Source organism: Vanellus vanellus (assembly GCF_965231255.1).
Source record: "Vanellus vanellus genome assembly, chromosome: 8".
NCBI lineage: Eukaryota > Metazoa > Chordata > Aves > Charadriiformes > Charadriidae > Vanellus > Vanellus vanellus.
Window position 1 is genome coordinate 13,661,113 of NC_138913.1, and position 16,894 is coordinate 13,678,006.

The 16,894-nt window shown below is 45.4% G+C and overlaps 1 protein-coding gene across 6 annotated transcripts in view; it reads left to right on the forward strand.

Moving 5' to 3' along the window:
• TP63 (tumor protein p63) overlaps positions 1-16,894 on the forward strand; it is a gene marked incomplete at both ends in the record, with an annotated part of 106,052 nt that overhangs the window by 38,437 nt on the left and 50,721 nt on the right. For 5 of the 6 annotated variants that reach the window (XM_082487006.1, XM_082487007.1, XM_082487011.1 and 2 more), the window contains one exon: positions 16,350-16,604. The exons of the other annotated variant lie outside the window; for it this stretch is intronic. In XM_082487006.1, coding sequence (XP_082343132.1) covers positions 16,350-16,604 — 255 coding nt within the window. The remainder of the gene's footprint in view (positions 1-16,349; positions 16,605-16,894) is intronic. 6 annotated transcript variants of the gene reach the window in all.

Genomic DNA, 16,894 nt, shown 5'->3' on the forward strand with positions numbered 1-16,894 from the left:
ACTTCAGATCTCGCTGTGTCTTCTTACCTCATCTCCACATCTGGAATTTTAGGTGTTGTACACAAGTGTTTGCGGGGGAGCATGGACAAAATTGGGTGTGAAGAGGGTCTCTGCAAGTGTGTCCAGTCTTGCTCGAGTTTCCTGGGTGCTGGGAGGGGAGGAAGAGAGCAACAGAGATTCCCTTTGGGGACTCTGGATTATTCTGCAGTTTGGCTGAGATGGTGATGCAGAGTTTGCTAAAATCAAATTAAAGCATTGCCAAAAAAATAAACACCTCTTGTTCAAACACTGATAAGAAATATGTGCCGTGACTTTTGATTATATCCTTCAGCCTTCCCGAAGATCTTCCTGCTCTTTGTGGGAGAGAGACAAATTAAAGAATCTCTTTCCGTTTAGATTTTTATCACAGATTTGGGAGGGGAGTGGGGGAAACTAGTTCTATACTAAAACATCTTGTGCTCTGCTTTATGACTTTTTGGCAGCATTCCTTCATACTGCAAATTAAAAAAAACTGTACAGATGGCTGCAAATACCTTTGAGGGGTAGGATAGCCTGTTCAGAAGGGTGCATTTTTGGTTTTGTTTTTCTCTTCCTTCTTGGCTTTTTAAATAATAATTCAGATGCATATGTTTTGAGCTGTAGTGCGCTGGATGCAAGTCCTCCTTCTTTGCAGGAGCAGACATGTGGGTCTCTGGGGTGGCCTGGAAGGAAGACCTGAGGGAGTTGGACTTCCTCAGTGAGAAGAACATTTCTTGAACCTATCATGGACGTAGGTTCAGCAAACATTAGTTTAAGGTTAAGGAATGTGGGAATTGAGCTGTAGCTCACTTTTGAGCATCAGCTTCGTTGGTGTGCAGTAGAAGTGACTGGTGTCTATCCTTGCTGTCAGCCTGGATTTGGCTGTGAACTCCCAAAGAACAAAGCCATGACCCCTCTGGTGCTGTTTTCCTTGGCTGGTTTTGCCACATGGCAGTGGTCACCCCGACTGCATTTGGCAAAAGCTCTTCCCTCTTGCTGCCCCTTCTCTGTGGCCCTTGGCCAATCCTGGGGCGAAGGAAGCAGTCTGAGGGCCGCTGCCTGGGCACTGCTGAGGAGAGCAGCCCGTCTGCTCCCCTCCTCCAGTCTGGAGGTACCAGGGAGAAAGGCTCGTTGGTGCAGTACCCTCTGCACGCCATACCTCGTCCTATCCCAAGATGAAAGCAATTGAATAGATGCTACATGAAGCCTAATGAATTTCTCAAGGAAGGTTTTGGCTAAACCTGACCCTCTCTCCTGGTCCTTCTTCCTCCTGTTTGAGACAGTGTCTCAGGGTTCTGTTGGCTCTGAGTAGGCAAACAACTCCTGATCCCTGGGAGGAAACCTCTCCCTGAGCTGTGCAGGGTTCAGGTATGAGCGCCATGCCTTTCGGTGGCCTCTGCTTATTGAAATAGTTTGGGCACAGTCTCTCATTAGGAGCAGAAATGCATTGGAGGTTGTGTTCATTGACAGTGTCCAGCTGCAATTCCAGTTACACTTCTTGTGTATCCATCCTTTGGTTTTGCTGTAACTGCACTTAGGGGTCTAAAGTTTTTGTCACGTGACATCTGTGCAGGCTTGTGAGGCACGTGCCTTACCCTTAGGCTGCAAAGGTCTTCTGCAAGGATATAGAGGCCCTGTATAACCAGGTATCTTTTCCTTTGAGATGTTTTAAAACTGTAGTCTGACTGCAAAGGTTTAACCTGAGACAGAAAAACCTAAGGCTGGATATGCATGTATCTTTTGCTTGGAGAGAGAGAAAGTGGGTACTGCTGCCCTGTTTGGGTCTTCCAACGAAGAGACTGAAGTAGTCTAGAGAGATGGGCAGTGGTAAGCTGAGATCTGCATCTTCCTGTGTGCTCCTGTCTCCCTCCTAGCTGAAACAAGAGGACCACTCTGGGGAGAAATGCAGGAAAGGGCGAGAGTTGAGTGCGCTTCCAACAAAAGTCTAACTGCTGGCTATTGTAGCACGTTTGTCGTGCCATGGATGGTCTTCTGTCATTTCATAATAAGGTACTGAAAAATATTGATGAATCAGTACTGACAGTAGAGGTAATGTGATCCCATGTTGAGCAGTGAAGTGGGGATGTTACCTGGAAAAATCATCTCTTTGCTTTAGAGGGAAGGACTGGACCTCGCCAGTCTAAGGCTGTGGGTGTAGCCCAGAAAGAAGTGATTGTAACCTGCATGTGGGTGGAAAGAATGAATGAGTGTATCCTTTAATAGACAAAAATGAAACCTAGTGACGTTCTGTCCGTCTGCACAGCTCTAAATTCTCAGTGTGTGGCATGCGATACTTCTGCAGAAGTCAGGATAGTTTGACTGTGCGTGAAGTGTCCTTACTGCTCAGTAACACACGTGTTTGGCAGTTTACACAGTAATGCAATTACACTGGACATCAGGTTGGAAACTGCATCTCCATTTTCCAATTTTCTGTGCTGAAAATGAGTGTTAACAAGAAGTATGAAATTAGGGACAGGGGATCTTCTCAGTTGCTGGCAAATCATTAGCTTGCGTCATTTGGCAAGAAACTAATACTAGGTATTTTCTAGAATTAAAAGGTTTTCACTGTGAGAGATGGGAAAGAGCTGCAATTGCGGTGCAGTGAGGGCATTTTACATCTTGAACCTGTGATTGTAACTGATGACCCACTTTGTTTGCTGTAAGCTGGCCTCAGTTGAGATGGGACAAAATTATCCGTATGCTTTCTGTTCAGGGTTACTCCTTGGGGAATACAAGAACAGCTGTTTTGACCGGTTATTTTTACCAGCGTGGTGGCTGGAATCTTCCCCACTGTCACCAACACCTGAATTCCCCGACTTCTTCTGACACAAGCCCAGTTATGTTATTGCCTAGCTCCCTCAGGAGTTGTTTTTCTTTCTTCTTACTTTGTCTTTTTTAATAACGAAGTAACGGTTTTAAGTTGAGCGAAATTGTTTTTCTTCTCTCCCCTGTCCTTTGAGCGTAGAGATACAACAAAAGAAAGCTTTGTCCGCTTTGTGTATGCGTTTCAACCCATCTGGTGGTGACCTTTTGGGTTGCGTCTGCCAAGTTATGCCTAGCGGAAGGGTTTATTTCCAATTGCGGCTCTTCTCTGAGACACAAGCTTTGCTACTTCCATGAGGAAGATGTGGCCTCTGCAACAGGAAAGCTGTGGATGTGGGATGTGAGAGGGTGTAAACCATGTGCTTTACGCTTGCTTTCCTCTGGAAGACGTTAGCTATAACTAGTGGAGGAACTACTTATTTCATTATCATGAAGGGCTGAATAAAAGCGGGTGTTGCCTGGCTCAAGGCAAATTTTAAATTCTATTTACAAAATGTTCCCACTGGGGGGGAAAAAAAAAAAACAAACCAACAACAATCTGGAAACGCTTCAGAAAGGAGCTCTTGCACCAATGGATTTGCGCTAGACACTGTTAAGCCCTGTTATTTTTCTGGCACTGCCTCCAACGCCTCTTGAGAATGTGCAGAGTAGGCAATAAAACGAATGCAACTCTTTTAAAGCGAGGTTGCATAAATCATCAGAAAGGAAAGGAGCTTCTGGTATACCAACAGCAACACTCCATCCTCTCCAGCAGAGAAGTGAGCTCAAGCTCTCTGTGCCACTTGGCCTGGATTAGTGTCAAGTCACTTTAGCTATCAAGTGGAATTAAGAGGAAAAAAACTTCTCTCCGAGGATGTTGAGGTTCAATTTTTTTCACTTGAAAGCGTTTTCCAGCTTCTCTGCTGTCTCGGTGCCATGATGGCCCTGCAGTCCCTTGACAACTAACTGAGGCTGTGATCTTAGAGTGATACGTGAGCTCAGCCATGGTTAGGCATGTGGGTGGGTCTCTCCGAGTGAATAAACTTGCTGTTCTTCAAAAACTTCCTGTTTAGTTTTGGTTTCTTCAGTTATAGTATTAAATAATTGCTGAGAAACCTTCCAGTCTTTGGTATCCCAGATGGAGCTTCCCATCAGAGCTTTGGGGTGCTGGGAGAAGATGCTGTAACTGTCAGAGCAATTACAGAGCTGCTCTCCAGCAGGGGCAAACCATGGGACCAAACTATTGCCTTAGTGGAGCAGTCCAGAAGAAACAGAGTTCGCAGGCTGTGATATGGCTGCGAACTACTGAGAAGGAAGTGCAGTGAAACGGAGGGGTGAACCTATCTTTTATGAACAGACTAGCTCCTGGGGGAGAATCCCAACTGTCTTCTAAAGAAGAGCCTATGAGAGGCTTTCCAGGTTTAGCTTAGCTGCTTGCAATTGCTGTGAGCAAGGAGCAAATAGAGTAGGATGAGATTTTTAAGACAGTTGGGGTTTATTTCTTACAGAAATGCTCCTTCTAATGTAAGGAGCAAAATCGGTAAGAAATGACTGTTCATGAAGTGTCAGATAAGACACATGAAAACTTTAGTTCCTTTGCGTTGGCAAAATAAACTTGAATCTTTGCGAATTTGAATCTGCACTTGATGACTTTTTTTTTTTTTTTAAATTACTGATCATTGTGATGAGCTCCATGCACAAGCAAGCAACAAAACTATGGCATATGGGGTATTTTTGTGTGTTTTGTTTTACTTTTTAATTTGTATGAGGTTTGAGTGATTTGGGAGTTGATCCAAGAGCACTCAATGATATCTTGTATTTTTGCAAATCCCCTGCCGCTGCTGTTTCACCTGGAGTCCTAATGGTACAACTAAAGGAGCAGTGTTTTTAGCCAGGATGTGTGTGCGTGTTAGTATCTAAAATAGATGGCTCGAGGTGTGATGTATTTCTGGGCTTGTGCTCAGTCGTCCGCTCTGTTTGGAAGTGGACCCAAGCGGCAAGGCTGAGCATGCTTGAAAATTAATGCATTGATTGGAGCCCAGCAGTCTCTTGGGACTGATTCCAGAGTGTGGATCCGGATTAAACTTCCCCCCAAGGACTTTGGGAAGTGGTAGACAAGGGGACCTGGTGAAATTTGAGATGAGTCCAACTTCCTCAAGATGGCAAGAAGATGAATGTTTTTACTAAGGGCAAGAGAGTGGGAGGAAACGCCCAGTTTAGGGAGGGAAGGGGAAATATTTTATGGTGGGGTAGTGTCTGGGAATGAAAGGGATGGATTGTGTCTCAGCAGATACGAATCTTTCAGTTTTAATCCACGTCTAGGAAGTAAATACAAAGAACCTTGCTGACTTCTGGGAATGGGGAGAGGGGAGGAGGTGCAGCTCTGGGCTTTTCGGCTGTGCTGCTGAGGCAGAAATCCCTGTGCTGCAGAGCTGCAGTCCAGCTGCGTAAGGGATCTGATGCACAGGGCTGGTACGTGATGCCTCAGGAGCGGAGGTGAAGAGAACAATAGGAATAGGTGGATGCTTTCAGCCTGTAGCTTTATAGGACTTAAGCATGCTGCCAACAGAAGTGTCAAGTCAGCAAATGGATCTCTCTGCTGCATGGGAAATGACTTAAAGTATTTCATCATTTTGCTTGGGGTTTTTTTTTGTTTGTGGGTTGGGTTTTTTTTGTTGTTTTTTCTTTTTCTTTTTTTAGGTGACGTCTTGGTTGTGCATCACAAACTACTTCTTGGGGGCATGATTGCTCAAAGGAAAGAATAAAATTCTGACTGCTCTGTAAAACTTGGATTCTGCAAATTTTTAAGTTGTGTGTCTGAGATCCTCAATAGCCTTTGCAAGCCTTTGCTGTGATGTCTCAGTGCTGGAGTTTGTTTGCCCTGCGTTGCATACTGTAAGAATTGAGTCCCTGAGGAGCGCTGGTGGTGATTTGACCAGAGCTAAGTAGATGAGTGAATTTCCCTCCACCCTCTTTCAGCAGCAGATAAGCGTGCAAGATGTTCTTAAAAAGGAAACTAGAACATACACTGGCTAGGTGTGATCAAATATTTTGCACACAGGAAACTACTACTTGAATATTAAGGTGGGGAAATTGTTGAGATGAGCTTTTGTCAGTCCACTGTGCTGTGTGTGTTTGAAAGAAACTGCGAATGTTCAAGTTGGAGGGGTAGGGAGTTAAACATTGTATTAGTAGGTATGTTGTCACTCAAAAAAATCTGGAAGAACCCCTTTCTGTATTTGGCTACCAAAATCGCATGCGGTCAGGGTAACTGTAGGGAAAAAGGCTAGAAATGCCTTGCAGTTAGCTTAGCTGACTTGCTTATTGCAAGAAGCAACCACTAAAACCATGGAAGCTCTGTTTGAGCAGAAAATGTTCCCATCTTTGTGTTAATGTGAGCTATTCCGTATTGAACAACGAATCTATCAACTTCTCAGTTCGGATAGTGAAAGATCTTTCCAGTGGAGTGCCTCAAATGTAGATCTCCAAAGCTGTGCCTGGCAGTAAATGACAATGGCGTCATGTGTTTTAATGTTTGCTGAAGTCAGCAGTAGTGGACAGAGAGGGAAGTACTGAAAAGCCGTTTTGGTTGTGTTGTTAGACAGTGGAGGGCCCATAAGGGAGAGCACCGTGTGCAGAATATGCGATAACATAATTTAAATGGCTGGGGAAAATATTCCTGGCTGTAAGACTGAAGTCACTGTGGAAGAAGCACTGCCGTTGCGTGCACGTTGTGTCTGTATACACCCACACGCGCACAACCTTCTCAAAAGCCAGTTTTGGGGTCTAATACATGCGCAGCCAGGCACCTTTGGAAAACAGCATATAAATCTGCTGCTCATCTCGAGTAGGTTGCAGCAGCGATTTGAAGCTGTGCTTCTGCCATGTTCTGCAGAGCGAGGGTGGTTAGGATGGTCTCCCGGCTTTGTGTGTGTCACTGCTGAACCCCAACAGATCCTTGGGTGCAGGCAACACCAGCTTGGTGCCAGTCAGGAGCTGCTTTAATATACAAAATAAAGTGTTGGAAGGCAAAGCCCTGCCTCCTCTTGTTCTCTGAATTTGGGGAATAATCAGAATTTGGCAGCCAGTTCTCTTGATTTTCTGCTCAATCCTTAAGGCTTCTCAGGTGATGGTGCTTGGGTCTGCTGTTTGGTGTCTTGGACTTCTGAGAACGTCATCCAGGAGTTTTCCGGCCAGATTCAGACAGATGAAATGGCCAAATGAGATGATAAATCCAATAGATCTTCCTTTTAATCTATAGGGACTTTCATGCTGCAGTGTTACCCTTTTCCTTTGCTTGTTCTAACTTGTTTTAATTTGCCCTTTGCCCTCCTATAACTCTTCTTATGAATTCTTATATTCTGTAGTTGTACCATGCTTCAAAGAGTAGGTGTGGGGGGTTTATGTGTGTGGTTTCTTTTTTTCTTTTTTTTTTTTTTTCTCCTTGGTGTGTGTTTAACTGCTTGACTCTTTTAAATTGCAGATGATCTGAATTTCTTGTTCTGACTAAAATGCTACGTAACTGGAGTATTTTTACCTTGGTGTCTGAAAGCTGGCACGTTCTGATTTTTATTGAGCGTAATGATGAATTTGGGAGCTGACTCCAACTCCTGGTGCTATTCTGACCCTGATTATTCATTGCCTTTTTGCCCTATGGCCATGCTTTGGTTGTTACATTGTCTGCAGCCTTTCACTCTGGATGATGCGCAGATATCCTGTCCAGGCTAATGCTGCCCTCTCAACACAATAAAATGCTGCATGTCTGAAATGACTGATAACCATCGATGGTTGCCGTCCAGTAAAGAGTTCAAGAAACCAGGCAGCTTTAATCAACTACCGGAGTTTTCTTCTCCGGTCCCCGCTTCTCTTCGCCACCTCCCCCTTTGTGTTTTAATTGGTTCCTCTTATATATTTAAAGATTTAATTTTTTTTTTTTAATCTAACTTTTCAACATTGCTGTACTAAATCAGTGCATAGGACTTCTGGATACCCTGCTGAGCTGTGATCCTACAGTTCTTAGCCACTGAAATTTGGCAAAAATGCCTTGCTGAAATCTTGCAGTCTTTTTCTGGTTTTCCTGATGTAAGGCTTTTGTCTTCAGTTATGTTTACAGCTCTTGGGAGTGGGAGGGGGTGCCTTTCCAAATCGGCTGTACTTTATGGCCCTTCAGATCTTTGTTGACATTGTGTTGTCCAGCTGGTAATAGGAGAACATAGGAAACTCTTGGCCTCTGTTTTAGTTTTAGGAAGCTGAGTGTTTGGGCTATTAATCAATTTGCTTTAAGATCAAGAAGTTCTGATGCCTCATGATTTCTGGCATCTCATAGAGATGATATTGTATGACATTTTCTTTTTTCTCTCCTTTCTTTGTTTGTATGTTTTCCAATTACATGTCAAATAAATTGCTGTGCACAAGCTCAGAGTAAAGAAATGACTGTCTGTGTGTGTGTGTGTGTGTGGGGGGGGGTGTGTGGATCTTGGACTTCTTCCTGTTTTAAACTGTCTGAATTTTCAAAATAACTAAGCATACCCTAGCTACTCTAATGAAAGCCTGCCTAAAACCTTCTGACTTTCAGAAATGAAGTTGTTTTCTGGACAAGGATAACTTTTTTCCAGAGCCCGGTTCAGAATCTACCCCCCCCCCCCCCCCCCCCCCAAAAAAAAAAAAAATATAGCTCTAGGGAAGTCATTGCTATTACTTTTATATATATTGGAAAATACTTAGAAATATTTACACAATGTAGGATGTCCAAGCTTAATATTTGTGTGAAGTGAGATGCGCTGTCATTCTGATAATCCTCGAATTAGACAAGCTCTTTTACGTGAACCTGTGGCAGGTGGCAGGAGTCAGGAATTACAGGCATTCCTGCTTTGGGCTGTGCTTGTTTTAAAAGGCAGCCTGCTTCTGGCTGGAAAATACTTCTTGCTGAGTTAAAGTAAATGAATTAACCAAGGGGCAAAACTCAAAGTTTGGCTAAAGAGGAAAACGATTACAGCTGGAGGGAACAAAATGACTCCAAAGCTAACAGCCTTTATGGGTGGACAGAAACTTGCCCTCTTGTTACTTCTTACGAATTTGTGTTATTCTCCAAGCCTACGAATACCTGCATATGTGGACTTTTACTTGGACAAGAAGTTCTGCTGAGTTCAACAGAACTGTGCCTTTATGGGAACACATGGGCTGCAGGCGTAATGGGTATGGCTCTTAAAATTGTGCTGCTTGTGTAAACCTAAAGGGTGTAGATGTGGCATGACGGGCAGACCGGAATAGCCAATCCCAGCGAAAATCACCCAGACTTTCCTCTCTCCCCCCAGTCTACAAACCATAGCGTTTTTCAAGCGTGATGGTGTGTGTTTGCAAATTACTGACATGCAGTGATTTCTCCTGTTTGGGATAGGCAGTGGGCTGTCTCCGAAGCCGGCCGTGGCCAAAGGGCTGGCTGGCAATTGCTGAAGGGGAGGGATGCTGTGTTCTGTAGGCAGAGCAGGCAATTTTTTAAGTTGCATATCTGAACTTTAAATATGGTGGCATGATTTCAGTCGGTCACTTGTGTTTGGGGTTTTTGAGTGTTTTAATTTGTTTCAGTTTGGTTTTTTTTCTTTTAGTTTTTTTTGGGGGGGGGGGAGGGGTGGCAGGGGGGGTTGTTTGGTGTGTTTTGGGAGTTTTTTGGTTTGTTGTTTTTTTTTTTTTTTTCCCCAGCTGGGTGAAATGAAGGACTCTGGGGATTTTAGGTTGTGCTTTTTGTGTTTAGGTAGTGCTGGAAGGTGCCCAGGCAACCTGCTGGGGTTATTCTAACACTTCCCATGAAATACCTATATCTATATATATAAAAACACTTTCTTTTTTTTCCCCACAGGAGGCTTGCCTCCTTTAGAAGGAGAATTTTTTTTTTTTCTTCAATATTCTTTAACTTAGTTCCTCAAAATTGCTGTGGTCATGCTTATTGCATAGCCCAGTAGATCCTCTTCTAAATAATACAGGAAACGTTATGCAGAAATATTTGTGCTCTCGGCTTACAGGTGGGATTCAGCTGAGGAGATGTTAAATGTTTGGTTATACTGCAGTGACAGGTTATACAGCCAGGACAGGAATTATTGACTCCAGTGCCTCTTCTAGTCCAATGCACTCTATCGTACTGGGAACGTGTAATGCTACTGGGATGTGAAATAGCGTCCTCTCTTCCTGGAAAAAGCAATGACCCGACTGTAAGATATCTCAAACCGGATTGATTTGTTATAGTGCTAAAAGTCATGACATGTGGTAATTAGAGCTTAGGAGCTATAGTGCCTGGGAACCGATCTCAGTAATTGTTGGTAACTTTGGTTCAACCAAAGTTATTTGCTCCCTCGCTTTTCGCATTGAGTATATGGTACACATTATCATCTTATCTGTGGGCTTCCGAGTGTTTGATGAATTTAGCTACACAGTAGCTCTGGTGAAAAACCTCTTCAGAATAGACTTAAGAGATTTGCTTCCGTTTTAGAAACGGAGCTGGGGGGAATGCAGAGGCTGTGAGACCGGCCACCAGCACCCCGGCTCCCCCCCGGCATCTGGGCCTGAGCTAGTGCTGAAATGACTGTGCGTGTCTTCCCCTCGTGGCTTGGAGGGGATCAAAGCGATGTCCAAACTGAGCTTGTTCCTCCCGAAAGGAGTGCGGTCCAGATGTACGTGAGCTGGGTGGAAAGTCTGACGCATGAAGAAGTTTTTCAGTCTCCCTTTTTGTTTTTATGAGAAAAGAGGCCAGAGATGCAAACCAAATCACACCTTTCATTGCGATGAGTGAGTTAGATATCTCTTTCAGCTTCAGCCCTGATCTTAGCTGAGGGGCATGGGTGGAGCCCTTCATTTCTTGGCACTTCTTTGTAATGGCCCAAGCTGTGCGCCTACATCAGGTGTTGTATCAGCTGCCTGCTGAGCAGTCTTGCAGTCAGCAATATCTTGATTAATAATTATGATAGGAGCACTTCTGTTGAGCTTAAGTGCTTTATTTCCACCTACCAAAATCCTTTGCTAGGAAGATTTGAAAAACGAGGTTGATTTAAATCTTTCTCGATACACTTGAGGTGTCCGTCTTCTGATTTGTATAGGCATTGAGCACTCTGGATAACTTTTATCCCACTGCTCTTAAGGGAGATGTTCTCCAACAGGAATCTGAATCTTTAGCTGGTCCAGCACAGAAATACGGCCATAAGCTGCTTCCTACTAGTCCGGCAACTGTTAGCCCTGGTGCATCAGGTTGCAGCAGTTAAGGACAAAGCACAGAATTAGCCAAGTGCCTTGCAAAATCTTCTTGTTGCTGACAGCCATGGTAGTTTATTGGTTTCATCATCTCGTATCTTTGGAGAATAAGCACCAGTGGTGGTGTTTTGCAAGGCTATTTGTGGAGCTGGACAGTGCTCTTGAGCTGCATAGATCCAGAGGTGAAAATTTAAATTTTGTTGGTATGTGTGCATGACATAGACAAACGTTTTTTTGGAGTTAGGAAGAAGGGGTTTGATGGGCTGGAGGCATTTAGGTGTTCTACACCTGAAGATGGTACTTTTTACTTTATTTTCTCAAGTGAAGAAACTTTCAAAGCTTTCTCTGAAAGGTTGATAACTGGGTAATTAATAGCTGGAGCTGTGTATTTTAGGGGATTTTTGGCATGGAACTCCCCTTGAGGACTCTTCACTTGCATTACTTCCCTTGTGCCTTCATATTGGGGGTCTCTCTGCAGATTTATCTCATAACCTTATCAATTAACACGATGGGCTTAAAAGCGGGCTGTGGCCAAAGAACTGGAGTGGGTTCTTGCTGCAGGGCAGGGTGAGAAGGGCCCCAGTTTGGGTGGGTTGGGGAATCTTCCCCGGCGCATCAGCTCTGCCGCGCGTGGTGCAGCATTTGCATTGCCCTCTTGTGGCAAGTGGCCCGGAGCCGCTGGGGTCAGCAGGCTTTCTGCCTTACTTTGTCCGCGGCATTCATTAGGGAGAGCTGTCCTCCGGACAGCAGAACTGTGATTAAACAATTCTGCAGTTGTCAGTCTGGTTTTTAGTTCAGCAGCTTCTCCAGTGAAACCGTGGTTCTCCTAACCTAGAAGCATGAGTTAGCGTGAAAACCTGAAAGTGAAGCTGGTGGGATGTAGGAAGTGAAACCAATATTTCAAGATACGTTATTGAAACGATGTTCCAAAATACATAGTCTAAGATCTAATTGTAGCTCTCTAATTATTTGCACTTAAATTCGCCTGAAGGTTTTTTTTAATGCCTCAATGATATTAATAGTTTCAGAAACTTGATGGAGGGAACAAAATAGAGACCAAAGACACTGAAAATTAAATAATCCGTTCTTTCAGCTTTGCGTGCATTTCTCTTCTTTCCAACAAATAGCATTCTCCTCCTGCCAGGAATTGGTGGTGGGACTACATCCTGCAGTTGTTTAAAACGACACCGCAGCAAAACATGAGCATGTACTAAATTCTGGGCTACCAACCTAGCAAGAATTAATTTCTGAATTAAACGCTGTTGTTTTTCTCTCAGTAGATGGTGAGAGGAGGCTGCGCGAGTGCAAACCCACTCCCTGCAGACCCCTCCTGGAGGGCGATGCCTCTCAGACATGCCCGCAGCCCCCCTCGCTCTCTTTGTTCTCGCCATCCCCAGCGTGGCTGGGGCGAAGGGGTTTTATTGCATCGGCGGGTGAATTCCTGCGCACGCCTTCCCCGGGCCTGCTGCCCCTCTAATTGTTGTGTTGTCAGAAGGCGTGTGCCTCCAAAGCCTTATCTGATTCCTCCAAAAGCCTTGCAAGCAATTCAGATGTTGACCCCTTGAGCGCAAACAACTCTCCGCCTGCCTTGGGGCATAGCTGCCAGACAAGGTTTAGTGTGTGTGTGTGTGTGTGTGTGTGTGTGTGTGTGTGTGTGCAAACCCCGTGTCTGGCTTTGTCACCGGGGATGGAGCACCTGCCTGGGGAGGGGAGCAAGGGGCCAGGGAAGGTGAAAGGCTGGTGGGACTTGGAGGGGGAGAAGGGGAGTCCAACAGCTGCTTGTGTCAGCACGGGGATAAGTGCAAGGAGATTAATAGTTATTTAAAGAGCAAATGGGGACATGGCATTCGGCTGTGGCATGTGAGAGTATAAATGCAGTGGAATGGCTGCTCTGCTGGTAACATTTAGACAGATGGTCCTTGGACCGAAAGGAATGAAAAGGATCTTTGATTCTCTTAAGGATATCTTAAATTTTAATGGGGCACTTATTTTCTTTTTTTTTAATTGACTTCCAGGCAGCACCTTTAGCATTTCCAGACTGTGCTGTCTTGTTAATGCTGACTGCCCCTTTGGTCATCTTTCTCCATCGTCTTAAATAGCTTGGGATTAGAGGGAATAGTTTTTAAGTGAAAGCTGAAACACTATTGTTTTGCTGTCTGTATGTCTGAGCTGGTTTAGGAGACTGTTTTCATCACAGCCATCTTTTCATCATTCTGCTGGTTAGGGAGTGTGTCTGATGCTAATCTCCATGAGAAATGAAACAACTGAGTGATACTTCTATGTTTTTGAGAAGTCTTCAGGTCTTACTAGGGTATTCTGGGGCAGAAGGGCAGGGAGATTTTTTTTTTTATTGAATATAAAATTACTGAGCACAAAAAAGACTGTTCCTGGTGCAGTACACCAACATTCTGGCTCTCTCCATACAGAACTAGCTTTAAGGGAAAACATGTACCAAACGTCCGTTAAATAGGTCTTGGTTGGCTGAATAGCCTGCAGGAGATGAGACATAACTGTCATCTGGATTGCTAAAGCTGCAATCTCTTTTGGGAGAAGGAGAACCAGTCTGGATCGCTTTCTCCTGCGCCAGCTATTTAGCATGCTTAGAGTCCAATCACAGATACTTCCTTGCCCATCTAACAGGGGTGCTGGGCATCTGTGACATCCCTGCTGTTATAGGTGGGGAAACTGAGGCAGGGAGGGCAAATGACTAACCTGAGGCAACACAGAGAGTCACTGGTTCACCCAGGATTAAGACTCAATATGTAATTGCTTTTATTACTCTGCTGCCTGAAGGCCTCAGACAAAAGGGAGGCCCATTAAGCAGAGCGCTTTTTCCATAGCGAGGAGCAATCCCTGCCCTGCAGACCTTGCTGCCTCAAGTAGGCTGAGGGTGGAGGGGAGGCGAGGTGGCTTGCCCAAGGACACCGCGCGTCTCTGGCAGAGCAAGGGAGGGAACCAGCTCTCCCTTCTCTCTGCAGATCATCCCAGCTCCCAAAGTTAGGTCCCTTGTGCCGTTCCCCACCAGACCTTCTCTTTCCCACCATGGCTCCTGTTAGCAAGCTGATCCATCTCTGGAAGGTCTGATGTGCCTTGCTGAAGACCCAACAGCATCAGGCTCACCTTGGGCTTTTAATTAAAACCCCATAAAATATCAGCCTCTTCCAGTGAAACAGAGGCAGAAACCTGAAGAAGAGCTCTATTTGGTGGTTCAAATTTCTCTACTTCCTCCTCGTCTGGAAGGACAGCTGAGAGCGCAAAGTGTTTGGGTGTAGGGACGGTACTTCATCTTTCCAAAGGGACCAACCTGTTTTCCTCCATAGCTGAAATGACTGGAGAAACTGGGTGTTAAATGGTTTGTCCAAGGTCCCTGGGAAGCTTGGCAGGTAGCTTGTGCCATTCCCTTTCAGGTCCTTGGCAGAGTGATGACGTGCTTGAAGCTGCGTTAGAGCTGCTGGGATTCCCAGTATCAGGAAAGCTTTTTGCTATGGGTTATGCCGTTGGTGCTCTGACTCAAGGAGCCTTTGCGCTTGGCTGATAAGAGTTGTCTCTACAGTAAAGGAGCAACTGTTGGAAAGGAGAGAGAAGTCTGGAGCAGACTGGCTGAGGTACTGAGAGATACATGAGCTTGATGGTTCTGGATGGGATTGAAGATGCAGGTGCTTCGACTCCTTGAACAAAAGGAAGAGCCTGGGTCCCTTCTACCATGTCAGCTGCCAGCTGCGGGACCAGGGGTGTGTATCGCTGTGTGTTCCTGGGTGACCCCTGAGCTGTTGGGGGACGGATACCACAAACCTTCTGGATGCTGCTCTCCCGAAGCTGGGCACAAACAATGCCCTTTGGACACACACAAAGATGAGGCTACTTGTACCTGGCTGAACCCCACGGACTGATGATCTGGCCCTGTCTCTGTGGGCAGCGCTGGGTCCTTTGGAGGAATAAAAGACTGGGGTAGTTGTGTAACTCTCTCTCTGCAGAGTACTTTCCCAGCATCCAACTGTTTGTGGTTCAGAGTTTTAAAATCAGATATGCTGCCTTCTCCAGCAGAAATTGTCTGATGCCTTTTTGAACGTAAGTATGCTTTTGGTATCTGCAGCATTTTGTGGCAGAAAATCCATGTTTATTTGTGAGCTTTGTGAAGAACTATTCTGTGTGTGTTTAAACCAAAATCCTGCTCAAGATGTTTTCTTGTCCCCCAACTCTTCTATTAAGAGACCATAAAAATTCATTTCCTACTTGCTTTTCTTCCACACCGTTTAGGAAATTATCCATTTCTGTCATACTACGTTCTACCTCTCTCGTCATTGTCTCTCTTGCAGGCTGAAAAGTTGTCATCCGCTGCTGCGTTACAGGAAGGCATCGGAAGAGTTTGCTCATTCTTGTCACCTTGCTCTGAAATTTGTTCCCCTTTTGCCCGTCTGAGTTGGGGGACCAGTGCTGCGCATAGAGTTTAGGGCATCATGCGTGTGATTTTTCTGCTAACCTCTACCTGATCTAACCTTTGCCTTTCTGTACTCCATTCTCTAGCCTTTGTTTTTATTTTTTTTTTCGTGTCATTTGTACCTGGAAACTACTTTTGGGGCACGATCGCATCCGCTCATTTAAGCGCTGCACACTGTGCAGCTGCTGCTGCTTTAGTATTTGGGGAAGCCTGCCGTGCTGTGAGCCACCACACGGCTTGATGAGACCTTTAATTCCTCTCTACTACTGTCTGTGACAGTCACTGGGAATTGAGTGCACGGTGCAACCTGGTTAAGTGCTATGAATCTTCTCCAGTGAGTCACACTTAGGTGCAGTTACTACCTGAGCTAGAGGTCCTAAATGTCACCGTGCATAGCAGGATCGGATCCACGAGAAGAGGAGCAGTGAGACCGTCAGGGACGATCTAGCCTTGTACAAGCTGGAGCCGGTTGCGCTGTAATGAAGCTGGTGATTTTTATCAGGTTACAGCAGTCTCTTCAAAAGGGTCTTGGTCTGGGTGTTGCTAGACATAAGGAACCTTTCTTCTTGTGATGATTGCTGCCCTGCGAATCACCTCCTTGTTATGTGCAAGCTCTTTTCCCAGCTCAGCTGTTGATCTCCTTTGTGGCTGTGAGAACCTTTACCTCTTTCTGTTTCAGTCACTGATGTAAAATGGGGTCTGTCCTTTGCAAATCTCCTTCCTCTCGGTGTGACACATGTTCGATGGTGCTGAGGTCATGCTGTGCATCCTCCATCGTGAAGACCATGCCGTGGCTAGCCAGCCTGTGCTAACATTGCCTCTGTAACGTTTCTGTGCATCTCTTTGCCTCTAGCCGCAGTACACGAATCTGGGGCTCCTGAACAGCATGGACCAGCAGATCCAGAATGGCTCTTCCTCCACCAGCCCCTACAACACGGAGCACGCGCAGAACAGCGTCACGGCCCCCTCGCCTTACGCCCAGCCCAGCTCGACCTTTGATGCCCTCTCGCCTTCCCCAGCCATCCCTTCCAACACAGACTACCCAGGACCTCACAGCTTCGATGTATCATTTCAACAGTCCAGCACGGCAAAGTCGGCAACATGGACGGTAAGGTCGCAGCATCGCTTTCCTCCTCCTCCTCCAGCTGTAGTCCTGATGCCAGTAGCGACATTATTCATATGACTCGTATCCAGGCTTGTGCAAGAACAGAGTGACCTGTGTCCTCTTCTGTACATGACATGTCGTGCAGGAGGGAGAGATTTATCTTGGCCACTCTAGGAGGGTGTGGTGGGAATTTAACCCTCAATAATATCGCTAAATCCCAGGTTGAATAAAATGCCTTGCATAAAGACAGTTGCCTGAAAACCGTATGTGATGAAACAGTGGCCTCTCCCTTT